The 26365-nt window shown below is 65.8% G+C and overlaps 4 protein-coding genes across 8 annotated transcripts; 1 reads left to right on the top strand and 3 right to left on the bottom strand.

Moving 5' to 3' along the window:
- Positions 1-65: 65 nt before the first annotated feature.
- DRAP1 (DR1 associated protein 1) lies at positions 66-3954 on the bottom strand. The gene is made up of 7 exons (XM_030260531.4): positions 3754-3954; positions 3211-3283; positions 2508-2601; positions 1788-1907; positions 1159-1246; positions 784-866; positions 66-521 (listed from the first exon to the last, which is right to left on the bottom strand). Exons 1-7 carry the CDS (start codon positions 3793-3795, stop codon positions 392-394), a joined length of 630 nt encoding a protein of 209 aa, XP_030116391.1. The 5' UTR covers positions 3796-3954; the 3' UTR covers positions 66-391.
- A 150-nt stretch (positions 3955-4104) lies between these two features.
- Positions 4105-14543, bottom strand: RELA (RELA proto-oncogene, NF-kB subunit). Of its 2 annotated transcripts, XM_041712030.2 has the most exons (11): positions 14392-14543; positions 13393-13443; positions 13135-13283; positions 12097-12245; positions 11146-11237; positions 10604-10732; positions 9492-9596; positions 8093-8305; positions 6333-6413; positions 5816-5902; positions 4105-5409 (listed from the first exon to the last, which is right to left on the bottom strand). In XM_041712030.2, the coding sequence occupies exons 1-11, from the start codon at positions 14399-14401 to the stop codon at positions 4871-4873; spliced, it is 1605 nt and encodes a 534-aa protein (XP_041567964.1). In that variant the 5' UTR covers positions 14402-14543; the 3' UTR covers positions 4105-4870. The 2 variants fall into 2 exon arrangements, with proteins under 2 accessions (XP_041567964.1, XP_072776414.1); XM_072920313.1 differs by lacking the exon at positions 13393-13443.
- Positions 14544-14564: 21 nt separating this feature from the next.
- KAT5 (lysine acetyltransferase 5) lies at positions 14565-24935 on the top strand. Of its 4 annotated transcripts, none has more exons than XM_041712033.2 (14): positions 14565-14668; positions 14819-14885; positions 15509-15577; positions 16010-16146; positions 17865-18038; positions 18818-18898; positions 19666-19740; positions 20532-20780; positions 21576-21665; positions 21745-21885; positions 22574-22667; positions 23187-23346; positions 23932-24013; positions 24515-24935. In XM_041712033.2, exons 1-14 carry the CDS (start codon positions 14660-14662, stop codon positions 24647-24649), a joined length of 1563 nt encoding a protein of 520 aa, XP_041567967.2. In that variant the 5' UTR covers positions 14565-14659; the 3' UTR covers positions 24650-24935. The 4 variants fall into 4 exon arrangements, with proteins under 4 accessions (XP_041567967.2, XP_072776415.1, XP_041567969.2 ...); XM_072920314.1 differs by having other exon boundaries at positions 18821-18898; XM_041712035.2 differs by lacking the exon at positions 17865-18038.
- On the bottom strand, positions 24732-26357 carry RNASEH2C (ribonuclease H2 subunit C). Its single transcript, XM_041712093.2, has 4 exons — positions 26171-26357; positions 25760-25866; positions 25538-25657; positions 24732-25096 (listed from the first exon to the last, which is right to left on the bottom strand). Exons 1-4 carry the CDS (start codon positions 26304-26306, stop codon positions 25052-25054), a joined length of 408 nt encoding a protein of 135 aa, XP_041568027.2. The 5' UTR covers positions 26307-26357; the 3' UTR covers positions 24732-25051.
- Positions 26358-26365: the final 8 nt, after the last annotated feature.

The following is a 26365-nucleotide window of genomic DNA, read 5'->3' on the forward strand; positions in this document are numbered from 1 at the left end:
TTTGGGGGGGTCCCAGGGTTTTTTGAGGGGGGTCCCAGTTTTTTTTTTTTGGGGGGGGGTCCATATGGAAACAGGAACTTTATTGAGCCGATACAAAACCCCCGACTCAGCAAACGCCCCCCAAAGTGCCCCAAAATCAACCCCCGACCCCCCCCACCCCCAAAAAGGGGTCCCAGGTATGTCCGGGGGGGTCCCAGGAGCCCGGGCTGAGCCCCCCCCCCCAAGAAGTGACACAATTGGGGCGGGGGGGGGGTCCCAGTGCTCCCAGTACCCCCCAGCCCCCCAGACTGGTGCCAGGCCCAGCTCCCAGTAAGGCCCAACTGGGAGGCGACGCCCGACCCCGGAATGGGGGAAATTCTGGAGAAACGGGTAAAAATTGGGGGGGGGGTCGCTAGGAATCGTAATCTTCATCCTCCTCCTCTTCCTCCCGGGCGCGGGGGGGGCCGGGGGCCGGGGGGAGCCCCCCCGGGAGCCCCCCCGGGAGGCTGGGGGGGCCCAGAGGGGCGAAGGGGACCCCGGGGCTGCGGGAAAAGGCATCAGTGAAAGGGGGAAAACCCCCCAAAAAACCCCAAATCCCCCCCAGAGATGTGGGGGGGGCACCCCCCATCCACCCAAACCCCCCCGGGAGACCCAGGTGGGGGAGGGGCACCCAAAACCCCCTCCCCAAACCCCCCCCCAGGGACTCAGGGGTGGGGGGAACACCCCAAAACCCCCCAAAACAACCCCAAAAACAACCCCAGGTGTTTTCTGCCCCCCCCCCCCCCCCGACCCCCCAAAACTCACCTGGCGAAGGTGAGCGGGGGCGGGGCCGGGGGGGGCTGCGGGGTCTCCTCGTCCCCGTCGCTGTCGCTGTCCTCAGACTCCTCCTGGGGGGACAAGGGAGGACAATGAGGGGACCCCAAACCCTCCCCATGCCCAGGGACCCCCAAACCCCCCCCAGAGGGGTCCCAGAAACCCCAAACCCACTCGGGACCCCCCAGTTCCACCCCCCCAGAAGTGACCCCACAACCAGGAACAGCCCTCTCCCCTTCAGGGGGGACCCCCAAACCCCCCAGGGCCCCCCCAGATGAGACTCAGGGCTCCAGTTGTCCCCAAAATCCCCCAAATCCCCCCCAGGACCCCCCAAATCCCCCCCAGGACCCCCCAAATCCCCCCCACCTCCTGCTCCGAGTCTGTCCCCGACTGTTTCGGGGTCCCCTTGGCCCCGGGACCCCCGTTCTTGCGGCCACTGCCCGGGCGGCGCCCCCTGAAAGAGACCCCCCCCCCCCAAATTAGAGACCCCCACCCCCAACCCCAAAACTGCCCCAAATCCCTCCCTGCACCCCAAAATCCCTCCTGAACCCCCATCAGGGACCTCAGGTGTGCCGAGGTGCCCCCCAGGTACCCCAGGACCCCCCCAGCTGTCCAGGGGTGTCCCAAAAGTGTCCCAAGGTGTCCCTCAGGTGGCCAAAGGGGTCTCCCCAAATATCCCAGGGTGTCCCCCAGCTGTGCCACAGGTGTCCCCCAGGTATCCAGAGATGTCCCCAAATATCCCTCAGGTATCCAGGGGTGTCCCCAAGTGTCCCCCAGGTACCCAGGGGTGTCCCCAGGTGTCCCCCAGGTGTCCCCAGGTATCCCTCAGGTTTCCCGGGGATGTCCCCAGGTGTCCCCCAGGTAACCAGACATGTCCCCAGGTGACCCCAAAGTGTCCAGGAGTATCCCCAGGTGTCCTCCAGGTATCCCCAAGTGTCCCCAGGTGTCCCCCAGGTCTCGGTGCGTGTCCCCAGGTGTGCCCAGGTGTGCCTCACCTGCGGGGTCCCCGCTCGCCGTCACCGTGGGGGTCGTCGCCGTCCCCCTGCATGTCGGGCACGGCGGCCACCAGGTCCTTGAGGAAGTCGAACTGCTGCTCCAGCTCGATGCACTGCTTCCTGTGGGCGGGGCCTCAGACCACGCCCACACCTGCCCGGCCACGCCCCGAGCCCGCCCGGCCACGCCCAACGCACCTGGGACAGGCCACACCCACCCGGCCACGCCCAACGCACCTGGGACAGGCCACACCCACCCGGCCACACCCACCCGACCACGCCCAACACACCTGGGACAGGCCACACCCACCCAGCTACGCCCACCTGGCCACACCCAACACACCTGGGAAGGGCCACACCCACCCGGCCACGCCCAATGCACCTGGGACAGGCCACACCCACCCAGCCACGCCCAACACACCTGGGACAGGCCACACCCATCCGGACACGCCCAACACACCTGGGACAGGCCACGCCCACCCGGCCACGCCCAACGCACCTGGGACAGGCCACGCCCACCCCAACACACCCAATGCACCTGGGAAAGGCCACGCCCAGCCCCAAAAGGTGCCTCAGGTGTGTCAAGGGCCCTTCCCCAACTCCCAGAGGTGTCCCAGGTGTGCCGAGCAGGTGGGGACAGGTGGGGACAGGTGAGGCACTGACAGGTGGGGACAGGTGAGGCACCGACAGGTGGGGCCAGGTGGGGACAGGTGAGGCACTCACAGGTGAGACGTCGTCATGGTCTTGGCGTTGCGGGACTGGGTGACGTGGCACGCCTTGCGCAGCAGCGACTCCAGGAACAGCTCCAGGGCCCGCGCTGGCACGCTAAGGACAGCCAGGTACGCAGGTGGCACCCCGGGGCCGCAGGTGAACCCCCCCAGCGCCCCCCAGCACGGGCAGCCTCAGGTGGCACAGGTACGGGCACCTGGGGGGCCGAGATGTGCACGGTGGGAGAGCCCAGGTGAGCAGGGTGGGGTCCCAGGGGTGCCCAGGGTGGGGTCCTGGGGTGCCCAGGTGAGCAGGGTGGGGTCACAGGTGTTCAGGGCAGGGTCCCAGAAGTGCCCAGGGTGGGGTCCCAGGGTGCCCAGGTAAGCAGGGCAGGGTCCCAGAGGTGCCCAGGTGAGCAGGGTGGGGTCCCATGGTGTCCAGGTGAATAGGCCAGGGTCTCAGGGGTGCCCAGGTGAGCAGGGCGGGGTCCCAGAGGTGTCCAGGGTGGAGTCCTGGGGTGCCCAGGTGAGCCGGGTGGGGTCCCAGAGGTGCCCAGGTGAACAGGGCAGTGTCTCAGGGATGCCCAGGTAAGCAGGTTGAGGTCACAGGTGAGCAAGGTGGGGTCCCAGAGGTGCCCAGGTGTTCAGGGCAGGGTCCCAGGGTGCCCAGGTGAGCAGGGCGGGGTCCCGGGGCGGGGCCCAGGTGTGCCAGAGGATACAGATGATGACGGGCACGGCGGCCGCCACCTTCCCGATCTCCTCGTCCGTCTGCATGATCTTCTTGATCCGCGCCTGCCACAGAGCCCCGCCCTCACCTGAGCGCTCACCTGGAGAGCCCCGCCCTCACCTGGAGAGCCCCGCCCTCACCTGAGCGCTCACCTGGAGAGCCCCTCCCTCACCTGGAGAGCCCCGCCCTCACCTGGAGAGCCCCGCCCTCACCTGAGCCCCCTCACCTGAGCCCCCCGTCACCTGCAGAGCCCCGCCCACCCCTCAGGCCACGCCCCCACCTGCCCCTCACGCGTGGCCCCGCCCGCCCAAACCCCGCCCACCCCTCAGGCTCCGCCCCGCCCTCTCCGTTACCATGGCGACCCCCGTGACCCCGCCCTCATTGCCATGGCGACGTGACCCCGCCCCGCCCGTTGCCGCGGTAACCCCCCCGCCTCCTCCGCCCTCCGCGTTGCCATGGTAACCGCCTCTTCCCCTCGCCCCCCCTCGTTGCCATGGCGACGCCGCCCGCGCCCCCGTCCCCCCTCAGCCGGTACCGGCGGGAAGCGCGCGTTGTATTTCTTCTTCTTGCTCGGCATGGCCGCCTCGCTGGCCCCGGGGGGATCGCGGAGGCTCCGGCCCGGCCCCGCTGCCGCCGCTCCCGGCCCCGCTGCCGCCGCTCCCGGCCCGGCCCCGGCCCCGGCCCCGTTCGGCTCCGCCGCGGCCTCCCCGCCCCGCCCCTTCCGGGACGAGGCCACGCCCCTTCCCGAAAAAACCGCGCCCCGCCAATTTAGACACGCCCCCTTGGAAAGGAAACCACGCCCCTCTGCCATGACCACGCCCCTCTGCCATGACCACGCCCCCACAGCTATAACCACGCCCCCACAGCTATAACCACGCCCCCCAGCTGTCAATCAAACGCAGGCGGCCTCGGACCGTTTATTGGGGTGACCCCGGAGGGGGGGAGGGGGGGAAGGGGCGGGGCTTTCCCCTCCCCCCCCAAGGCACTTCGATGGGGGCGGGGTTAATGCCGGGGGGAGGGGTGGCCACGCTCCCATTGGCTGCTGTGCCCCTGGGGGGCGGGGCAAAGGGGGGGACCCCCCCCCAAAAGGCACACGGTGACCCCAAGTTTCCCAGTAGCTCCCAGTGACCCCCAGCAGGCATTTGGTGTCCTCCCAGTAGCTCCCAGTAACCGCAGAGATTTCCCAGTGACCCCCAGCAGGCACTTGGTGTCCTCCCAGTAGCTCCCAGTAACTGCAGAGATTTCCCAGTGACTCCCAGTTGTGTCCCAGTAACCGCAGAGAACTCCCAGTGACTCCCAGTAGGCCCCAGCACCCCCCAGAAACCTCTCCGTGCCCCCCAGTAGCCCCTAACAGCCTCCCAGTGACTCCCAGTAAGCTCTAAAAGCCTCCCAGTAAACACCAGAAACCTCCCAGTAACTCCCAGTCAGTCCCAGCAACCCTCAGATACCTCCCAATAACCCCTAGAAGCCTCCCACTGACTCCCAGTAACCCCTAGAAGCCTCCCAGTGACTCCCAGTAACCCCTAGAAGCCTCCCAGTGACCCCTAAAAGCCTCCCAGTAAGTACAAATAAACGCTGGACACCTCCCAGTAACACCCAGTAAAGCCTCGAGCCCTCCCAGTGCCTCCCAGTAGCCCCCCAGTGGCTCCCAGTCAGGAGGAGGGGAACTGGCTGAGGAAGGTGCTGAAGTCCAACTCCCCCAGCGAGGGCAGCGACTCCTCGGGCCCCCCCAGCCCCCCCAGCGCCCCCAGCTCGGGACCCCCGCCCAGCTCGGCCCCCAGCCCCATTTCGGGGGGCGCCCCCGGGGGTTGGCTCTGCACCAGGCGGGCGATGGCCTCAGGGTACGACATCAGCATGGGGGGGCCCCCAAAATCCGGGGGGGGCGGGGGCAGCTCGGAAACCCCCCCCCCAAAATCCGGGGAGGGGTCCCCGAAGCTGGGGGGGGGCTCGGGGGGGCCCAGCAGGCGCTGGACCTCGGAGGCGTTGATGGCGTCCAGGGCGGGGAAGGGGGAGTCCCCCCCACCCAAAAGCGCCCCGAAATCCAGCGGGGGGGCCGCACCGCCGCCCCCCACGATTTGGGGGGACCCCTCCTCAAATTGCAGCTGCAGCAGCGCCTCGGCCAAAGGCTCCGCCTCGGGGGGGGCCGGGCCCCCCAGGAGTCCCCCGGGACCCCCGAAAGAGAAGGAGGGAGCTGGAGGGGAGGGGAAGGGGTGAGGGAGGGGCTCGACCCCCCAAATCCCCTCCGTTTTCCCCCCAAAATTGCCCCCAGCCCCATTTACTCCCCTCCCCATTTCCCCCTCCCCAATTCCCTCCTTGCTCCCCAACCCCATTTTCCCCCCCAGTTTTCCCCTTTTACCCCCACCCCAATTCCTCCCAGTTCCCCCCAGTCCCTCCCAGTCCCTCCCAGTCCCTCCCAGTTCCCCCCCAGTCCCTCCCAGTCCCCCCAGTCCCTCCCAGTCCCCCCAGTCCCTCCCAGTCCCCCCCAGTCCCCCCAGTCCCTCCCAGTCCCCCCCAGTCCCTCCCAGTCCCCCCCAGTCCCTCCCAGTTCCCCCCAGTCCCTCCCAGTTCCCCCCAGTCCCTCCCAGTTCCCCCCTCACCCGCACTGGGGGGGTTCTGGGGGGCCGGGGGGGGTCTCGAGGGCACCGCGATGCGCCGGGGGGGCCGCGCCTCGCTGGACGCCGGAGCTGGGGGGGGGGAGAAATGGGGGTCCCACTGTCAGGACCCCCCCCAGGGACCCCAAATCCCCTCTGGACCCTCCCCCAGGACCCCAAATGATCCCCCCAGGCCCCCAAAATCCTCCCCAGTACCCCCAGGGTACCCCTATTTCCCACTCTAGACCCCCCCCAGGACCCCAAAACCTCCTCAGAGACTCCCCCCAGGGACCCCAAATCCCCCCAGGGACCCCAATATCCCCCCAGGACCCCCCCCCAAGACCCCCAGTTCCTCCTCTACACCCCCCCGGGGACCCCAAGCCTCCCCCCAGGGTTCCCCAAAGCCCCACAGACTCCCCCAGGGGCCCCAAACCCCCCCAAATTCCCCCCAGGGATCCCAAATTTCCCCTCCAGACCCTCCAGGGACCCCAATAATCCCCCCAAAAGCCCCCCAAGCCCCCACCGGGCAGGGGGCTGCGCTGGATGAAGGAGCGGAAGGTTTCCCGCGTCCGCTTGCGCTTCTCCTCGATGCACTGCAGGTCCCCTGCACCAGTAACACCAGTTAGCTCCCAGTTAGCTCCCAGTTAGCTCCCAGTTGGGCCCTTCACCTCCTTGAGACCCCCAGGGATCGCCCCAGTGACCCCCAGTCCCGTCCCAGTCCCCTCCCAGTCACACCAGTGACCTCCCAGTCACACCAGTGACCTCCCAGTGACCCCCAGTCCTGTCCCAGTCCCCTCCCAGTCACACCAGTGACCCCAGAAGACCCCACAGAATCCCAGGGTGACAAGGACCCAAAAATAACCAGAACGGGACCTGGGAGTGCCCCAAAAGGACCCCAGATCACCCCCAGCCCCACAAAAAGAACCCACAGCCCCCCAGAGACCCCCGCCAGCCCCACCCCAGTGGGGCAGGAATAGAAATCAGTGGGATTCAGGGGTCTGGGAATGCCCCAAGGGGACCCGGGAATGCCCCAAAGGGACCCGGGAATGCCCCAAGGGGACCCGGGAATGCCCCAAAGGGACCCCGGATCACCCCCAGCCCCCCAAAAAGACCCCCCAGCCCCTCCAGGCCCCCGCCCAGGCCCACCCTGGTGGGGCAGGAACAGGAAATCATTGGGAACTGCAGCTCCAGGGACCCGGGAATGCCCCAAGGGGACCTGGGAATGCCCCAAGGGGACCCGGGAATGCCCCAAGGGGACCCAGGAATGCCCCAAGGGGACCCGGGAATGCCCCAAGGGGACCCCGGATCACCCCCAGCCCCCCAAAAAGACCCTCCAGGCCCTCCAGCCCCCTGCCCAAGCCCACCCTGGTGGGGCAGGAATAGGAAATCAATGGGAACTGCAGCTCCAGGGACCCAGGAATGCCCCAAGGGGACCCAGGAATGCCCCAAAGGGGACCCGGGAATGCCCCAAGGGGACCCAGGAATGCCCCAAGGGGACCCAGGAATGCCCCAAAGGGGACCCGGGAATGCCCCAAGAGGACCCAGGAATGCCCCAAAGGGGACCCGGGAATGCCCCAAGGGGACCCAGGAATGCCCCAAAGGGACCCGGGAATGCCCCAAGGGGACCCGGGAATGCCCCAAAGGGACCCGGGAATGCCCCAAGGGGACCCCGGATCACCCCCAGCCCCCCAAAAAGACCCCCCAGCCCCCCGCCCAGGCCCACCCTGGTGGGGCAGGAATAGGAAATCAATGGGAACTGCAGCTCCAGGGACCTGGGAATGCCCCAGAGGGAACCCAGGAATGCCCCAAGGGGACCCGGGAATGCCCCAAAGGGACCCCAGATCACCCCCAGCCCCACAAAAAGACCCCATAGCCCCCCCAGCCCCTGCCCAAGCCCACCATGGTGGGGCAGGAATAGGAAATCAATGGGAACTGCAGCTCCAGGGACCTGGGAATGCCCCAAGGGGACCCGGGAATGCCCCAAAGGGACCCGGGAATGCCCCAAAGGGACTCGGGGATGCCCCAAGGGAACCCAGGAATGCCCCAAGGGGACCCGGGAATGCCCCAAAGGGACCCGGGAATGCCCCAAGGGGACCCGGGAATGCCCAAAGGGACCCGGGAATGCCCCAAGGGGACCCAGGAATCCCCAAGGGGACCCAGGAATGCCCCAAGGGGACCCGGGAATGCCCCAAGGGGACCCGGGAATGCCCCAAGGGGACCCCGGATCAACCCCAGCCCCCCAAAAAGACCCCCCAGCCCCTCCAGCCCCCCGCCCAGGCCCACCCTGGTGGGGCAGGTAGCGGAAGTCCAGCGGGGCGCTGCGCTGGCGGTCCGAGGGCCGCTGCAGCTCCATGCGCACGGTGACGGGGACGCGCAGCGCGGGGTCCCGGAAGGGCGGCGTGCGGAACACGATGGCGACCTGGCGGTGAACGTCGGCCTGCGCGAAGGAGCCCTTGGCCTCCCAACCCTCGGCCGAGAAACGCACCTCGATGTCCTCTGCGGGGACAGGGACATGCTGGGGACACCGCGGGGACAGGGACAGGGATGGGGACAGGGACATAGGGACAGGGACACGCTGGGGACACCGCGGGGACACCACGGGGACAGGGACAGGGCACGGGGACAGGGACATGGGGACGGGGACACGCTGGGGACACCGCGGGGATGCCACGGGGACAGGGACAGGGATGGGGACAGGGACATGGGGACACCAAAGGGACAGGGACATGGGGACAGGGACATGGGGACAGGGACACGCTGGGGACACCACGGGGACAGGGACAGGGCACGGGGACAGGGACATGGGGACAGGGACACGCTGGGGACACCGCGGGGACGCCACGGGGACAGGGACGGGGACAGGGACACAGACATGGGGACACTGCGGGGACACTGCGGGGACAGGGACATGGGGACGGGGACAGGGACACGGGGACACCACGGGGACAGGGACATGGGGACAGGGACACGGGGATGGGGACACTCTGGGGACACCGCAGGGACAGGGACGGGGACAGGGACACAGACACGGGGGCACCGCGGGGACAGGGACATGGGGACAGGGACGGGGACAGGGACACAGACATGGGGACAGGGACACGGGGACAGGGACATGGGGACAGGGACACGGTCACGGGCACAGGGACACGGGGACAGGGACATGGGGACAGGGACACTGGGACAGGGACGTGCTGGGGACACCGCGGGGACATGGAGGGGACGGGGACATGGAGGGGACAGGGACACAGACACAGGGACATGCTGGGGACAGGGACAGGGCACAGGGACATGGACAGCGCATGGGGACAAGGACATGGACACGGAGACAGGGACAGGGTGTGGGGACAGGGACAGGACACGTGGACAGGGACAGGTGACAGCGACAGGAACAAAGCATGGGGACACAGACACAGGCATCGCCTGGTTTGGGGTGTCCCGGGTTTGGGGCGTCCCGGGTTTGGGGTGTCCCGGGTTTGGGGTGTCCCTGGTTTGGGGTGTCCCGATTTTGGGGTGTCCCGTTTTTGGGGCATCCCGTTTTTGGGGTGTCCTGATTTTGGGGTGTCCCTGGTTTGGGGTGTCCCATTTTTGGGGTGTCACAGGTTTGGGGTGTCACAGGTTTGGGGTGTCCCGTTTTTGGGGTGTCCCTGGTTTGGGGTGTCCCGATTTTGGGGTGTCCCCTGACCTTTCTGGACCTTGTCACACAGCAGGAAGATCTCGTCCCCGCCCCGGCAGCTCCCGGAGTTGCGGTTGACGCGGCAGATCCGGAGCTCGGCCGTGCTGGGGGCACCTGGGGACACCACGGGGTCACCGTGACCCTCAGGTGTCCCCCAGGTGTCCCAGGGATGTCCCAGGTGTCCCTCAGGTGTCCCCCAGGTGTCCCCAGGTGTCCCAGGGATGTCCCAGGTGTCCCCCAGGTGTTCCCCAGGTGTCCCAGGTATGTCCCAGGTGTCCCTCAGGTGTCCCAGGGATGTCCCAGGTGCCCCCCAGGTGTCCCCCAGGTGTCCAGGGATGTCCCAAGTGTCCCCCAGGTGTTCCCCAGGTGTCCCAGGGATGTCCCAGGTGTCCCCCAGGTGTCTCAGGTGCCCCCCAGGTGTCCCTCAGGTGTCCCAGGGATGTCCCAGGTGTCCCTCAGGTGTCCCTGGGATGTCCCAGGGATGTCCCAGGTGTCCCCCAGGTGTCCCAGGGATGTCCCAGGTGTCCCTCAGGTGTCCCAGGGATGTCCCAGGTGTCCCTCAGGTGTCCCAGGGATGTCCCAGGTGCTCCCCAGGTGTCCCCCAGGTGTCCAGGGATGTCCCAGGTGTCCCCCAGGTGTCCCAGGGATGTCCCAGGTGTCCCCCAGGTGTCCCCCAGGTGTCCCAGGGATGTCCCAGGTGCTCCCCAGGTGTCCCCCAGGTGTCCCAGGGATGTCCCAGGTGTCCCCCAGGTGTCCCCCAGGTGTCCCAGGGATGTCCCAGGTGTCCTTCAGGTGTCCCCAGGTGTCCCTCAGGTGTCCCCCAGGTGTCCCCCAGGTGTCCCAGGGATGTCCCAGGTGCCCCCCAGATGTCCCCCAGGTGTCCCAGGGATGTCCCAAGTGTCCCAGGGATGTCCCAGGTGTGTCCCAGGTGTCCCCCAGGTGTCCAGGGATGTCCCAGGTGTGTCCCAGGGATGTCCCAGGTGTCCCCCAGGTGTCCCAGGGATGTCCCAGGTGTCCCCCAGGTGTGTCCCAGGTGTGTCCCAGGTGTCCCTCAGGTGTCCCAGGTGTGTCCCAGGTGTCCCCCAGGTGTGCCCCAGCTGTCCCCAGGTGTCCCCACTCACGGTTGTCGTAGATGGGCTGGGACAGGACGGGGGGCAGGGGCTGCAGCCCCCCCGGGCCCCTCACCCACACCTGGAAGCAGAGCCTGACCGCGGCCAGGTCGTACTCGCCCCCGCGCTGCTCCGCCGGCACTGCCCGGTACAGACCAGTATAAACCAGTATAGACCAGTGTGAACCCATATAAACCAGTATAAATCAGTATAAACCAGTTTAAACCAGCGATGCCCCCCAGGCACCCCACCAGTGACACCCCCAGGTCGTACTCGCCCCTGGCACTGCCCAGTACAGCCCACTACAGCCCAGTACAGACCAGTGATGCCCCCAGCAGCCCCAGGACCCTCCCCAGTGCCCTCCCAGTAACACCCAGTCATTCCCAGTTCCCTCCCAGTCCCTCCCAGTCACTCCCAACCACTCCCAGTCCCCTCCCAGTCACTCCCAGTCCCCTCCCAGTCACTCCCAGTCCCCTCCCAGGCCCTCCCAGTTCCCTCCCAGGCCCTCCCAGTCTCTCCCAGTCTCTCCCAGTCCCTCCCAGTGCTCCCAGTACCGTTGAAGGGGTTGTTGTTGGTGCGGATCCGTTCGGCCACGGCCGCCTCCAGCTCCCGCTTCTTCACGCACTGAATCCCCAAATTCTGGAAACTGACCCCAAAATTGGGGCGGGTCAGGGGTCAACCTGGATTTTGGGATCCCCCCCGAACACTCCGGGGCAGGGATCCCAAATTTTGGGGGTTCTCAGGGCTCCTGGGAGGGTCCCGGCTTTTGGGCGTCCCCCCCTGTTTTTGGGTGATCCCGCCCGCCTGAAGGGGGATCCCCAATACTTTGGGAGATACTATCTGCCCTGTAGGGGGGCTCCCCCTAGGGGTGATCCCACCTGCTCTTTTGGGGGGGATCCCAAATTTTGGGTGCTCCCACCTGCCCCATGGGGGTGTCCCCGATTTTGGGGGGATGTTCCTGGTTTTTGGGGGGTGTCCCCATCCTGGGTGGGTCTCCCCAGTTTTTGGGGGGATGTTCCTGGTTTTGGGGGGTGTCCCTGGTTTTTGGCGGGGGGGATATTCCTGATTTTTGGGAATGTTCCCAATTTTGGGGTGTGTTCTCAGCCTGGGGACGTCCCTGTTTTTTGCGGGGGGGTGTCCCCAGTTTTTGGGGGGGTGTCCCCAGTTTTTGGGGGGGGTGTCCCCGGTTTTTGGGGGGGGTGTCCCCGGTTTTTGGGGGGGGATGTTCCCAGTTTTTGGTGGGGGCGTCCCCGGTTTCTGGGGGGATGTTCCCGGTTTCTGCACGGATGTTCCCGGTTTTTGGGGGGATGTTCCCGGTTTCTGGGGGGATGTTCCCAGTTTTTGGGGGGGGGATGTTCCCGGTTTTTGGGGGGATGTTCCCGGTTTTTGGGGGGATGTTCCCGGTTTTTGGGGGGGGATATCCCCAGTTTTTGGGGGAATGTTCCCGGTTTCTGGGGGGGTATCCCCAGTTTTTGGGGGGACATTCCCGGTGTTTGGGGTCCCACCTGTGCACGCTGCGCTCGGGGCACAGCTCGGCCTCGTAGAAGCCGTCCCGGCAGTCTTTGCCCACCAGCTCGTGGGGGTGCGGGCGGTGCGGGGGGTCTTTGGTCACCAGTGACACCCGCACGCGCCCCGGGCCCCGGTAGTTGTTCACCTGCGCGGGTGGAACTGGGCTGTACTGGTCTGTACTGGTCAGCGCTGCTTTGTACTGGTTTGTACTGGTTTGTACTGGGAGGCTCAAGGGGATGCTGGTGTGGGTCTGGGGGAGGGGGTGCTGAGCTCCCCCTGACCGGGGATGGGAGTGTAGGGGAGATCAGGGGGGTCCCAGGCTGTTACTGGTCCATACTGGTCCATAGTGGGGGACTCACACGGATGGTGGGGTGGGTCCTGGTGCTCTCACTGCTGTGCTCCCCGGGGCTGGAGGGGCACTGGAGGGGCACTGGGGGGGCACTGGGGGGTCCCAGACTGTTACTGGTCCATACTGGTCCATACTGGGGGACTCACACGGATGGTGGGGTGGGTCCTGGTGCTCTCGCTGCTGTGCTCCCCGGGGCTGGGGGCACTGGGGGGCACTGGGGGGCACTGGGGGGGCACTGGGGGGGCACTGGGGGGGCACTGTGGGGGCACTGGGGGGTCCTAGGCTCTTACTGGTCCATAGTGGTCCATACTGGTCCATACTGGGGCACTCACGCGGATGGTGGGGTGGGTCCTGGTGCTCTCGCTGCTGTGCTCCCCGGGGATGGGGGGGCACTGGGGGGCACTGGGGGCACTGGAGGGGCACTGGGGGGGCACTGGGGGGCACTGGGGGGGCACTGGGGGTCCCAGGCTGTTACTGGTCCATACTGGTCCATACTGGGGCACTCACGCGGATGGTGGGGTGGGTCCTGGTGCTCTCGCTGCTGTGCTCCCCGGGGATGGGGGGGCACTGGGGGGGCACTGGAGGGGCACTGGGGGGGCACTGGGGGGGCACTGGGGGGTCCCAGGCTGTTACTGGTCCATACTGGTTCATACTGGTCCATACTGGTCCATAGTGGGGGACTCACGCGGATGGTGGGGTGGGTCCTGGTGCTCTCGCTGCTGTGCTCCCCGGGGATGCTCCCGGCCGAGCGCCCCTCGCACTTGTAGCGGAACCTCATCCCGCGCTGCTTCGGCTGCTCCAGGATCTCCACGAACGGCGCCGCCCCCCCCGCCTCTGGGGGGGCACGGGGGTCCCGGGGGGGTCCCGTCAGCCCCTCTGCACCACCCCCCCCACCCCCAGCCCCCCGGGGACCCCCCCTGCCCACCCTTCCCCACTCACTCACCCTGAGCGCCCCAGTCCTGCAGCAGGAAGGGCAGGAGGTCCGGGGGGGTCACTGGGGGGGCAAAGGGGGGTGGGGGTCAGTGGGGGAGGGGGGGTCTCTTCGACTGGGAGCAATAAAAGGGGGTCGCAATAGAGGGGGTCATTTTAGGGGGGTCGCTTTAAAAGGGGGGGGCTTTTAGGGGAGGGGTCACATTAAGGGGCGTCACATTAAGGGGGGTCACATTAAGGGGGGTCACATTGGGGGGGGTCACATTAAGGGGCGTCACATTAAGGGGGGTCACATTAAGGGGGGGTCACATTAAGGGGGGTCACATTAAGGGGGGGGTCACATTAACGGGGGGGTCACATTAAGGGGGGTCACATTAAGGGGGGGGTCACATTAAGGGAGGGTCACATTAAGGGGGGGGTCACATTAACGGGGGGGTCACATTAAGGGGGGTTCACATTACGGGGGGTCACATTAAGGGGGGGTCACATTAAGGGGGGGATCACATTAAGGGGGGATCACATTAAGGGGGGGTCACATTAAGCGGGGATCACATTAAGGGGGGATCACATTAAGGGGGGGTCACATTAAGGGGGGTCACATTAAGGGGGGTCACATTAAGGGGGGGTCACATTAAGGGGGGGTCACATTAAGGGGGGGGTCACATTAAGGGGGGGGTCACATTAAGGGGGGTCACATTAAGGGGGGATCACATTAAGGGGGGTCACATTAAGGGGGGGTCACATTAAGGGGGGATCACATTAAGGGGGGATCACATTAAGGGGGGTCACATTAACGGGGGGGTCACATTAAGGGGAGGGGGCGTCTCTTCACAGCGCTGTCACAACAACGGGGGTTACTTCACGGGGCTCACTTTAAGGGGGGGTCTCCCCCCCAAAACCCCCCCTCCCCCTTTAAACCCCCCCCCTTAAAGGGCCCGCACCCTCCGCTCACCCCGCGACGTCACTCGGGGCGGAACGGTCCCAAAACCGCCCGGGGGGGGTCAGCACTCACCGTCCTCCATGGCGGGGGTCGGGGGGTCCCGGGGGGTCCCGGGGGTCCCGGGGGGGGGTCCCGGGGACAGCGGGAAGGGCGGGGGGGGGGCCCCGCTCGCGCCGCCGCTGGCGGAAGCGCCGCGCCCCACGTGACGCGGCTGCCGGGAAAGCCCCGCCCCCTCCCGCGAGCGCTCCCGCCAACCGGGGGGCGGGGCCGCGGCGCGAAGGGGGCGTGGCCGCGTCCCGGAAGCGCGTCGGGCCGGCCGGAAGCGGAGGCCGGGAGGAGAATGGCGGAGGTGGGGAGCGGGCGGGGGGGGGCAGCGCGGAGGGGGCTCGGGGACCCTCCCGAGGGGTTCCGGGAGCCTCCGGAAGGGTTCGGGGACCCCCCGAATCCCCCGCGGGGGTTTTGGGGCCCCCCCGGCCCTGACGAGGCCCCGCCCCCGCAGGGGGAGGTGTCCGAGGGCTGCCGCCTGCCCGTGCTGCGCCGTAACCAGGACAACGAGGATGAGTGGCGTGAGTGGGGCGGGGCTTAGCGCGGGGGGCAGCCAATCAGGGCACGGGGGCGGGGCTGCGGGAAGGTGGGACGCGGCAGAGAGGGGCGGGGCCTGAGGAAGGGGCGGGGCCTGAGGAAGGGGCGGGGCCTGGCCGGGGGGGGTCAGGGGTCCCGGGGGGGGTTTGGGGACATGAGGGGGTCCCGGGGGGGGTTTGGGGACATGAGGGGGTCCCAGGGGGGGTCTGGGGACATGAGGGGGTCCCGGGGGTGTTTGGGGACATGAGGGGGTCCCGGGGGGGGTTTGGGGACATGAGGGGGTCCCGGGGGGGGTTTGGGGACATGAGGGGGTCCCAGGGGGGGTCTGGGGACATGAGGGGGTCCCAGGGGGGGTTTGGGGTCATGAGGGGGTCCCAAGGGGGGTTTTGGGGACCCTGTGTGGGTCTGGGGATCTCTGGGTTGGGTTTTGGGGTCTCTGGGTGGGTTTTGGGATCCCTGAGGGGGTCCCTGGGTGGGTGTTGGGTTTCCCTGGGTGCGTTTGGGGGTCCCTGGGTGGGTTTGGGGATCTCTGGGTGGGTTTGGGGGTCCCTGGGTGGGTTTGGGGGTCCCCAGAAGGGGCTGTGTGGTGACTCCCCCCCCATTTCAGCGCTGGCCGAGATCCTGAGCGTGAAGGACATCAGCGGGAGGAAACTGTTCTACGTGCACTACATCGACTGTGAGCGGGGACAGGGACACCGGGGACAGGGACACCGGGGACAGGGACACCGGGGGGGACACGGGGACACGGGGACAGGGACACGGGGAGAGCCCCCCGAGGTCCCTCTGCGGTCCCCAAGGCTGGGTTGGGGACACGCGGAGATCCCGGGGTGGGGGCAGCACTGCGGTGTCACCCCCGGTGTGTCCCCAGAAGTGTCCCCAAGGACGGGGACGGGGTCACAGGGGGTGGCACTGGGGTGGCACTGTCACCCTGTGTGTCCCCGGGGCTGGGTGAGGACATGGATGGACACCACTGGGGTGGCACTGTCACCCCGTCTGTCCCCAGGGGTGGGTTGGGATGCAGATGGACACCGGGGTGGACGCTGGGATGGACACTGGGGTGGCACTGTCACCCCCCGGTGCCAGCCCAGCGTGTCCCCGCTGTCCCCAGTCAACAAGCGCCTGGACGAGTGGGTGACCCACAACCGGCTGGACCTGAAGAGGGTCCAGGTGCCCCGCAAGGAGGCCAAGACCCCCACCAAGAACGGCCTGCCCGGCTCCCGGCCCGGCTCCCCCGACAGGGACCCGGTGAGGACACGGGGACACGGCCAGGGGACGGGGGGGACACCTGGGGACACCTGGGGACACGGGGGAGACACCTGGGGACAGCTCGGGACACGGGGGGGACACCTGGGGACATGGCAGGGACACCTGGGGGCACCTGGGGACATGGGGGGGGACACCTGGGGACACGGGGGAGACACCTGGGGACACCTGGGGACATGGGGGGGACACCCGTGGACACCTGGGGACATGGGGGGGACACCTGGGGACATGGCAGGGACACCTGGGGACACCTGGGGACATGGGGGGGGACACCTGGGGACATGGCAGGGACACCTGGGGACACCTGGGGACATGGGGGGGACACCTGGGGACATGGCAGGGACACCTGGGAAAATGGCAGGGACACCAGGAGGGGACACAGAGACCTGGTGAGGGACACAAGGACACGGAGGGGACACCTGGGACATGGAGGGACACCGGGTGACATCGAGGGGACGCCAGAGGGGCAGAGGGATCAGGGGACAGGGGACATGGAGGGGACAGGGGCTGAGGAGGGGAGTCCCTGGGGCGGTTTGGGGACAGCAAGGACAGGGTTTGGGGACAGCAGGGACAGAGTTTATGGACAGCAGGGACAGGGTTTGGGGACAGCAGGGACAGGGTTTGGGGACAGCAGGGACAGGGGACACGGGCGAGGGACGCCAAGGGACAGTTTGGGGACAGCAGGGACAGTTTGGGGACAGCAGGGACAGGGGACACGGGCGAGGGACACCAAGGGACAGTTTGGGGACAGCAGGTGCAGGTGACAGGCAGGGCAAGGACAGGGGACAGCCTTGGGGGCCGAGCACTGAGGGGACACACGGGGGGGACACAGGGGCCAGGCTGGGCACAGGGGACACGTGGAGCTGTTGGGGACAGACCTGGAGTCCCCAAACCCCCCTCGTGACAGGGGGACACTCATCCCCCATGGCAGACACGTCCCCTGGGGGGTGGTGACATCCCCAGGACACACCCAGGGGCCACCCCGGACCCTTGGGGACATCCCCAGCCCCTTTAGGGGACCCTGGGGACATTTCCGACCCCTTTAAGGGACCTTGGGGACACCCTCGACCCCTTGGAGACACCTGCAGCTCCTTTAGGGGACCTTGGGGACATCCCCAGTCCCTCTCTGGGGACCTTGGGGACATCCTCGGGTCCTTGGGGACATCTCTGACCCCTTGGGGACAACTTAAACCCCTTTAAGGGACCCTGGGGACAGTTCTGACCCCTTGGGGACATCCCCAACCCCTCTAAGGGGACCTTGGGGACACCCCTGACCTCTTGGGGACATCCCCGACCCCTCTAAGGGGACTTTGGGGCCACCCCTGACCCCTTGGGGACATCCCCGACCCCTCTAAGGGGACCTTGGGGCCACCCCTGACCCCTTGGGGACACCCCTGACCCCTTGGGGACATCCCCGACCCCTCTAAAGGGACCTTGGGGCCACCCCTGACCCCTTGGGGACACCCCTGACCCCTTGGGGCCACCCCTGACCCCTCTAAAGGGACCTTGGGGCCACCTCTGACCCCTTGGGGACACCCCTGACCCCTGCAGGCCACCCCCGTCCCCCTTCAGGAGCCCTTGGGGCCACCAAGGGCCGTCCCCGGGGAGGGTCCCGGGGGTGGCGGGAGGGTCCCCGAGCCGCGGTGGCTTCGTCCCCTCCCCGGGCGTCCCCCTAAACCCTCCTCTTCCTCCCGGCGCAGAGGAAGAGCCTGGAGCCGGCGCTGCCGGTGGCCCCCGCCAGCGGGAAGAGTTTGCCGGGGCCACCGGGGCCACCGGGGCCACCGGGGCCACCGGGGCCAGCGGGGCCGGGGCCCATCACGCTCCGCTTGCACCTGCCCAAGGAGAGCGAGGCCGAGCCCCCCCAGCGCCCCACGGTAACCCCCGATGGCCCCGGCGTCCCCAAATGTCACCAGGGTCCCCAAATGTCCCCAGATATCCCCAGGGTCCCCAAATAGCACCAAGGTCCCCAATGGCACCAAATGGCACCAGGGTCCCGAAACATCCCTAATGTCCTCAATGTCCCCAATGGCACCAAATGTCCCCAGGGTCCCCAAATGTCACCAGGGTCCCCAAATGTCCTAAACGTCCCCAGGGTCCCCAAATGTCCCCAGGGTCCCCAAAATGTCACCAAGGTCCCCAAATGTCACCAGGGTCCCCAAATGTCCCCAGGGTCCCCAATGGCCCCAAATGGTCCCAGGGTCCCCAATGGCACCAAATGTCCCCAATGGCCCCAAACATCCCCAGGATCCCCAAACGTCCCCAGGGTCCCCAAACGTCCCCAGGGTCCCCAAACGTCCCCAGGGTCCCCAAATGTCCCCAGGGTCCCCCCCCAGCTGGCCCCGGAAGTGGTCCCTGGCAGGTCCCGGTTTTGTCACCCGTGGTGTCCCCAGAGGATCCTCGGGGTGCCCCTGTCCCCCTCCCTGTCCCCACAGCTGGGTGTGCCCTGAGCCTCCCCTTGGGCGTACTGGGAGGGACTGGGAGGGACTGGGGGGGACTGGGAGGGACTGGGGGGGACTGGGGGGGACTGGGATGGACTGGGGGGGACTGGAATGGACTGGGAGGGACTGGGGGGACTGGGGGGGACTGGGATGGATTGGGGGGGACTGGGATGGACTGGGAGGGACTGGTTTGAACTGGTTTGAACTGGTCCCAGAAGCGCAAGGTCGAGGTGGTGTCACCGGCCACGCCCGTCCCCGCTCCCACTGAGACCTCGCAGGCGTCCGTCTTCCCCCAGGTGAGCCCAGTAACACCAGTACAGCCCAGTAACACCAATACGGCCCAGTAACACCAGTGTGGGCCAGTAACACCAGTACGGCCCAGTAACACCAATACGGCCCAGTAACACCAGTATGGGCCAGTAACACCAGTGTGGGCCAGTAACACCAGTACGGCCCAGTAACACCAGTATGGGTCAGTAACACCAGTATGGGCCAGTAACACCAGTACGGCCCAGCAACACCAGTACGGCCCAGTAACACCAGTATGGGCCAGTAACGGCACCAGTGTGGGCCAGTAACACCAGTATGGGCCAGTAACACCAGTACGGCCCAGCAACACCAGTACGGCCCAGTAACACCAGTATGGGCCAGCAACAATACCAGTAACACACCAGTCTGGGTGGGTTTTGGGGGAGATTTTTTGGGGGGTTTGGGATGAATTTTGGGAAGTTTTGGGCTGAATTTTGGGGTTTTGAGGTGATTTGGGGCAGTTTTGGGGTGGATTTGGGGGTTTAGGGTGATTTTGGGCAGTTTCGGGGTGGATTTTGGGGTTTTGAGGTGATTTCGGGCAGGTTCGGGGTGATTTGGGGCAGTTTCGGGATGATTTCGGGCAGGTTCGGGGTGGATTTGGGGTGAATTTTGGGGTGATTTGGGGCAGTTTCAGGATGATTTCGGGCAGGTTCGGGGTGGATTTGGGGTGAATTTTGGGGTGATTTGGGGCAGGTTCGGGGTGGATTTGGGGTGCATTTTGGGGTTGCAGGCGCTGACCCCCCTCTCCCCCCAGAACGGCTCCGCGCGCCGGGCGGTGGCGGCTCAGCCGGGCCGCAAGAGGAAGTCGGCCTGCCTGGGGACAGACGAGGTGGGGACACCTGGGGACACCTGGGGACACCTGGGGATACCTGGGGGGAGCAGCTGCCCCGCCCCGGGGCCGCCAGGGGGGAGAGGAGGAGGGAAATGGGCTCTGGGGCAGGGGAAACTGAGGCAGGGGAGGGGAAAATGGCCCGGAAACGAGGAAAAACCAGCTGGAAATGGGGAAACTGAGGCAGGAATTGGGGGGGATGGCCTAAAATTGGGGAAACTGAGGCAGAGTTGCAGAAAAGCACATTAAAAATGGGGAAACTGAGGCAGAGTTGCAGAAAAGCAACTTGAAATGGGGAAAATGTGAAAGACCGCCTGGAAAGTGAAGCAGAAGCAGAGAAAAAAATCAGCTGGAAATGGGGAAACTGAGGCGGGAAAGACAAAAATCAGCTGGAAATGAGGAAACTGAGGCAGGAATAGGGGAAAACCAGCCAAAAATGGGGAAACTGAGGCAGGAAAGACAAAAACCAGCTGATAATGAGAAAAAACAAAGCCGGAAAGACAAAAACCATCCGGAAATGGGGAAACTGAGGCAGGAATAGGGAAAAACCATCTGGAAATGGGGAAACTGAGGCAGGAATAGGGGAAAACCAGCTGAAAATGAGAAAAAACAAAGCCGGAAAGACAAAAACCATCCGGAAATGGGGAAACTGAGGCAGGAATAGGGAAAAACCAGCTGGAAATGGGGAAACTGAGGCAGGAAAGACAAAAACCATCCGGCAATGGGGAAAGGCAGGAGCAGGGAGGGTCCCCCCGTGCCCCAGGCCCTGACCCCGCTGTCCCCCGGCCCAGGACTCGCAGGACTCGTCGGACGGGGCCCCCTCGGCCCCCCGGATGACCGGGAGCCTGGTGTCGGACCGCAGCCACGACGACATCGTGACGAGGATGAAGAACATCGAGTGCATCGAGCTGGGCCGGCACCGCCTCAAGCCCTGGTACTTCTCGCCGTACCCGCAGGAGCTGACGGGGCTGCCGGTGCTGTACCTGTGCGAGTTCTGCCTCAAGTACGGGCACAGCCTGCGCTGCCTGCAGAGACACCTGGTACGGGCTGGGGGGGATTTAGGAGGGTTTTAGGGGAGTATTAGGGGGGTTTGGGGGAGTTTCAGGGAGTTTGGGGGGGGTTTGGGAGAGTTTTAGGGGAATTTGGGGGAGTATTGGGGGGTTTGGGGGAGATTTGGTGGGGGTTTGGGGAAGTTTAGGGGGGTTTGGGGAAGTTTTAGGCAGTTTGGGGAAGATTTGGTGGGGGTTTGGGAGGTTTTAGGGGGTTTAGGGGAGTATTAGGGGGGTTTGGGGAAGTTTAAAGGGGGTTTGTGGGGTTTTAGGGGGTTTGGGGGAGATTTGGTGGGGTTTGGAGGGGGTTTCAGAGAGTTTATGGGGGGTTAAGGGGAGTGTTAGGGGGATTTGGGGGAGTTTTAGGCAGTTTGGGGGAGATTTGGTGGGGGTTTGGGGGAGTTTAGAGGGGATTTGGAGGAGATTAGGGGGGTTTGGGAGAGTTTTAGGGGGGTTTAGGGCAGTTTGGGGGAGTGTTGGGGGGGTTGGGGGAGATTTGTTGGGGGTTTGGAGGAGGTTTGGGGGACTTATAGGAGGGTTTGGGAGGCTTTATGGGAGTTTGGGGGAGTTTTAGAGGGGACTTGGGGGAGTTTTAGGAGACTTTGAGGAATTTGGGGATTTGGACACCTCCTTACCCCAAATTTCCTCCCCTTAAATTTTTCCCTTTTTCTCCCCTCTTCCCTCCTCGTTTTCCCTCCGATCTTCCCCTTCCACCCCCCAAACCCCCCCAAAACCCCCTCAAACCCCCCCAAAACCCCCTCAACCCCCCCCAAAACCCCTCCCCAGACCAAGTGTGACCTGCGGCACCCCCCTGGCAACGAGATTTACCGCAAGGGCACCATCTCCTTCTTCGAGATCGACGGCCGCAAGAACAAGGTGAGGGGGGCTCTGGGGGGGCCCTGGGGGGGCTCTCCCCCATCCTGCACCCCGCTGACCCCCCGGGACCCCTCCCCAGAGCTATTCCCAGAACCTCTGCCTGCTGGCCAAGTGTTTCCTGGACCACAAGACCCTTTACTACGACACCGACCCCTTCCTCTTCTACGTCATGACCGAGTACGACTGCAAAGGTTTCCACATCGTGGGCTACTTCTCCAAGGTGGGGGGCTTGGGGGGCACTGGGGGAGGATTTGGGGGGGTCTAGGGGGGATTTGGGGGGGATTTGAGGGGGTCTGGGAGGATTTGGGGTGTTCAGAGGGATTGGATGGGAGCACTGAGGGATGAAGGGTGGGATTTGGGGGGGATTTGGGGAGGGTCTTGGGGGGTCCTAGCGGAGAAAAAGGGGTTTGGGGATTCCTGAGGGATTTTGGGAGCTCCATGAGAGATTTTGGGGTGATCCCAGGGGGTTTTGGGGTGGTTCCAGAGGGGTTTGTGGGATCCTGGGATTACCCTGGGGGTTTTGGGGTGGTCCCTGAGGTTTTTGGGATCTGGTCCTGGGGGGTTTTGGGCGCAATCCCAGGGGATTTTTGGGGCAGTCCCAGGGGATTTTTGGGTGCAATCCCAGGGGGTTTTTTGGGGCAGTCCCAGGGGGTTTTTGGGTGCAATCCCAGGGGGGTTTTTGGGGCGGTCCCAGGGGTTTTTTGGGGCAGTCCCAGGGGTTTTTTGGGGCAATCCCAGGGGTTTTTTGGGGCAGTCCCAGGGTGTTTTTTGGGGCAGTCCCAGGGGGTTTTTGGGGCGGTCCCAGGGGGGTTTTTGGGGCAGTCCCAGGGAGGTTTCTGGGGTGGTCCTGGGGTTTTTTTGGGGTGGTCCCCGAGGTTTTTGGGATCCAATCCCGGGGTTCCCTGCAGGAGAAGGAGTCGACGGAGGATTACAACGTGGCCTGCATCCTCACCCTGCCCCCGTACCAGCGCCGCGGCTACGGCAAGCTGCTCATCGAGTTCAGTCAGTGGCCAAACCCACCCAAACCCACCCAAACCCACCCCAAACCCACCCAAACCCACCCCAGACCCACCCAAACCCACCCAAAACCCACCCAAACTCACCCCAGACCCACCCCAGACCCACCCAAACCCACCCCAACCCACCCCAAACCCACCCAAACCCACCCCAGACCCACCCAAACCCACCCAAAACCCACCCAAACTCACCCCAGACCCACCCCAAACCCACCCAAACTCACCCCAGACCCACCCCAAACCCACCCAAACCCACCCCAGACCCACCCAAACCCACCCCAGACCCACCCAAACCCACCCCAGACCCACCCAAACCCACCCCAAACCCACCCCAAACCCACCCCAAACCCACCCCAGACCCACCCAAACCCACCCCAGACCCACCCAAACTCACCCCAAACCCACCCCAGACCCACCCCACCTGTCCCTCACCTGTCCCACCTGTCCCAGCCCTGTCCCCCCCGTGTCCCCGTCTCACCTGCGCGCTGTGGCTGTGCCGTGGCAGGTTACGAGCTCTCCAAGGTGGAGGGGAAGACGGGCACACCTGAGAAGCCGCTCTCGGACCTGGGGCTGCTCTCGTACCGCAGTTACTGGTCCCAGACCATCCTGGAGATCCTCATGGGGCTCAAGGCCGAGGCCGGCGAGCGGCCCCAGATCACCATCAAGTGAGACACGCCCCCTCCCGCGGCCACGCCCCTTTGGGGGCCACACCCCTTTGTGAAACCACACCCCTTTAGGCTCCTCCCCTCCCCAAAGCTCCGCCCACCACAGCGATACAAAATATGGGCAGCTCACGCAGACCACGCCCTCTTTTATGAGGCCCCACCCCTCCCCAAAGCTCCGCCCACCACAGCGATAACAAATATGGGCAGCTCACGCAAGCCACGCCCACTTACATGAAACACGCCCCTTTTGGGCCACACCCTCTGAGGCTCCACCCACCACAAAGCCCCGCCCACCACAGAGGGCGTGGCAGCTCCTCAGGCCACACCCACCCCGCCAAAAGCCACGCCCCCGACCCTCCGCCCCATCTGCCAATCAAAGCTGATTGACAGCTGCTCCGGGCCACACCCTCCAATTAACCACGCCCACACGCGCCAGGCTCCGCCCCCTCATCGCCCCAACCTCGGGGGGTCGGGTTGGTTTTGGGGGTCTGGGAGGGTCCTGGCGGGTTCCAGGGATTCGGGGGATTTTGGGGGATTTTGGGGGGTCCTGGGGGTGCAGCCCCCCCTCATTTCCCCCTCCCCCAGCGAGATCAGCGAGATCACGAGCATCAAGAAGGAGGACGTGATCTCCACCCTGCAGTACCTGAACCTCATCAACTACTACAAGGTGGGGCCCGCACACCTGGGGGGGCTTCGACACACCTGGGGGGGACCCTGACACACCTGGGGGGGCTTCGACACACCTGGGGGGGCTTCGACACACCTGGGGGGGCTTCGACACACCTGGGGGGCTTTGACACACCTGGGGGGATCCTGACACACCTGGGGGAGGCCGTAAAATTTTTCCCTGTGTCTCCCTTTGGACACCTGGGTGCCACACATGAATTTCTCCTTCACCTGTGCACACCTGTACGGGGTCAGGACACCCTGACACACCTGTGCACACCTGTACGGGGTCAGGACACCCTGACACACCTGTACAGGTTCAGGACACCCTGACACACCTGTGCACACCTGTCCGGGGTCAGTACACCCTGACACACCTGTCCAGGTTCAGGACACCCTGACACACTTGTGCACACCTGTCCGGAGTCAGTACACCCTGACACACCTGTGCACACCTGTATGGGGTCAGTACACCCTGACACACCTGTGCACACCTGTACAGGGCCAGTACATCCTGACGCTGTCCGAGGACATTGTGGAGGGCCACGAGCGCGCCATGCTGAAGCGGCTGCTGCGCATCGACGCCAAGTGCCTGCACTTCACCCCCAAGGACTGGAGCAAGCGCGGCAAGTGGTGAGGCCACGCCCACCGGGACACGCCCCGCCAGGCCACGCCCCCCCTGCGCCGCTCATTAATCGCCGCCCAGCCCCGCCCACACCTGGCGCTGCAAATCCTTTATTGAGCGAGAAAGGGGCGGGGCGCTGCCAGGCCACACCCACTGGGCGTGGTCGTGTGTGGGTGTGGCTCTGGGAGGCTCCACCCACAGTGGGAGTGGCAGCGTTTGTGGGTGGAGCCTCTTGGGAACAGCGTTTGGTTTTTTAATAAAGTGGGTGAGGCTTCCACAGGCTCCACCCATACTGGGAGGGGCTTCCAGCACTCTGGTTTAAATACGCCCCACCCACTGGGTGTGGCCAGCTATGTTAATGAGATGGGTGTGGTTGGTCATTCTGGGCGTGGCTCCAGTTGTGGGCGTGGCCTGTCATGGCTCCGCCTCCTCATCGCTGTCAGTCACGGGGGCGTGGAGCTGGGGGAGGGGCAGGGTGAGGGGGGCTCGGGGAGCCCCAAATGTGACCCCAAAACCCCCAAAATGTGACCCCAGACCCGAAATCGTGGACCTAGACCCCCAAATTGTGACCCCAGATCTCCAATGTGCCCCCAGACCCCCCAAATGTGACCCCAGAGCCCCAAAATGTGACCCCAGACCCCCCAAATGTGCCCCTAGACCCCCCAAATGTGACCCCAGAGCCCCAAAATGTGACCCCAGACCCCCCAAATGTGCCCCTAGACCCCTCAAATGTGCCCCTTGACCCCCCAAATGTGACCCCAGAGCCCCAAAATGTGACCCCCAGAGCCCCAAAATGTGCCCCTAGACCTCCCAAATGTGACTCCAGAACCCCAAAATGTGACCCCAGACCCCCCAAATGTGCCCCCAGACCCCCCAAATGTGCCCCCAGCCCCGACTCACGGCCCGGGCGAGGGGTGCCCACTGCAGGGCCCGGGCCAGGCCCCGGCCGGGGGCGGGGGCGGCGTCGCCCCCCCAGTCCGTGATGGCCCCAAAGGTCCCGGTCAGCGTCACCCACCCGGCCTGGGGGCAAAGGGCAAAGGTCAGGGGGCAGAGGGGGCCGAGATCCCCCCGGGGCTGGATAAAAGGGGGGGGTCTGAGTCTCGGGGGGGGTCTCTGCCTCACCTGGGGGTCTCCGGGCTCCCCCCCCCGCAGCACGACCCCCGAGTAGCCGGGGGGCAGCGGCAGCTCCCGGCCCCCCAAGCGGCGCCCCCGGAACGAGGCCCAGAGCTCTGGGGGGGAGGAGAGTGAGATGGACTGGGACCCCCAAAACCTCCCCCTGGGACCCCCAAAACCTCCCCCTGGGACCCCCAAAACCTCCCCCTGGGACCCCCAAAACCTCCTGGGGATCCCGAAACCGCCACGCGACCTCCAAACCCACCCGGGACCCCCAAACTTTCCAGAGACCCCCCGACCCCTCCCCGAGCTGCCGCACCCCAGGAACGCCCCCAGACCCAACCCCGCCCCCCCAGATTCCGCAGCCCCCTCAGGGCTCCCCCCAAAACTGAGCCCCCACCGGGCCCCCCGGGCCCTCACCGCCGCCGGGGCCGGGCCGGGCCCGCAGGAAGGCGGCCACGGGCGCGGGCCCGTCGTGCTGGACGCGGCAGGGCAGGAGCTGCACCGGGAGCGGCTCCGGGGCGGCGCCGGGCGGGACCCGGACCCGCGTCGCCATCACTGAGGGGATTGGGGAGGGAGGAAGTGGCGTCACGGCGCGCCGGAAGCAACATGGAG

The sequence above is a fragment of the Taeniopygia guttata genome, chromosome 31 (assembly GCF_048771995.1).
Source record: "Taeniopygia guttata chromosome 31, bTaeGut7.mat, whole genome shotgun sequence".
In the NCBI taxonomy this organism is placed as follows: domain Eukaryota; kingdom Metazoa; phylum Chordata; class Aves; order Passeriformes; family Estrildidae; genus Taeniopygia; species Taeniopygia guttata.

What these genes read in the sequence shown, in the direction of transcription:
- RELA (XM_041712030.2), bottom strand. An exon ending in GTGTGACAAGGTCCAGAAAG is followed by an intron (nt 8,306 to 9,491) that starts GTCAGGGGACAC and finishes CTGTCCCCGCAG; the next exon opens with AGGACATCGAGGTGCGTTTC. An exon ending in CCGCTACCTGCCCCACCAGG is followed by an intron (nt 6,414 to 8,092) that starts GTGGGCCTGGGC and finishes TTACTGGTGCAG; the next exon opens with GGGACCTGCAGTGCATCGAG.
- DRAP1 (XM_030260531.4), bottom strand. Translation starts at nt 3,795, where the DNA reads ATGCCGAGCAAGAAGAAGAAATACAACGCGCGCTTCCCGCCG. An exon ending in CGCCGTGCCCGTCATCATCT is followed by an intron (nt 2,602 to 3,210) that starts GTATCCTCTGGC and finishes TTAGCGTGCCAG; the next exon opens with CGCGGGCCCTGGAGCTGTTC. An exon ending in CCCCCGCTCACCTTCGCCAG is followed by an intron (nt 522 to 783) that starts GTGAGTTTTGGG and finishes CTTTTCCCGCAG; the next exon opens with CCCCGGGGTCCCCTTCGCCC.
- RNASEH2C (XM_041712093.2), bottom strand. Translation starts at nt 26,306, where the DNA reads ATGGCGACGCGGGTCCGGGTCCCGCCCGGCGCCGCCCCGGAGCCGCTC. An exon ending in GGGAGCCCGGAGACCCCCAG is followed by an intron (nt 25,658 to 25,759) that starts GTGAGGCAGAGA and finishes CTTTGCCCCCAG; the next exon opens with GCCGGGTGGGTGACGCTGAC. An exon ending in GGGCACCCCTCGCCCGGGCC is followed by an intron (nt 25,097 to 25,537) that starts GTGAGTCGGGGC and finishes CCCCTCCCCCAG; the next exon opens with CTCCACGCCCCCGTGACTGA.
- KAT5 (XM_041712033.2), top strand. An exon ending in AGGCGTCCGTCTTCCCCCAG is followed by an intron (nt 18,899 to 19,665) that starts GTGAGCCCAGTA and finishes CTCTCCCCCCAG; the next exon opens with AACGGCTCCGCGCGCCGGGC. An exon ending in CAAGCTGCTCATCGAGTTCA is followed by an intron (nt 22,668 to 23,186) that starts GTCAGTGGCCAA and finishes GTGCCGTGGCAG; the next exon opens with GTTACGAGCTCTCCAAGGTG.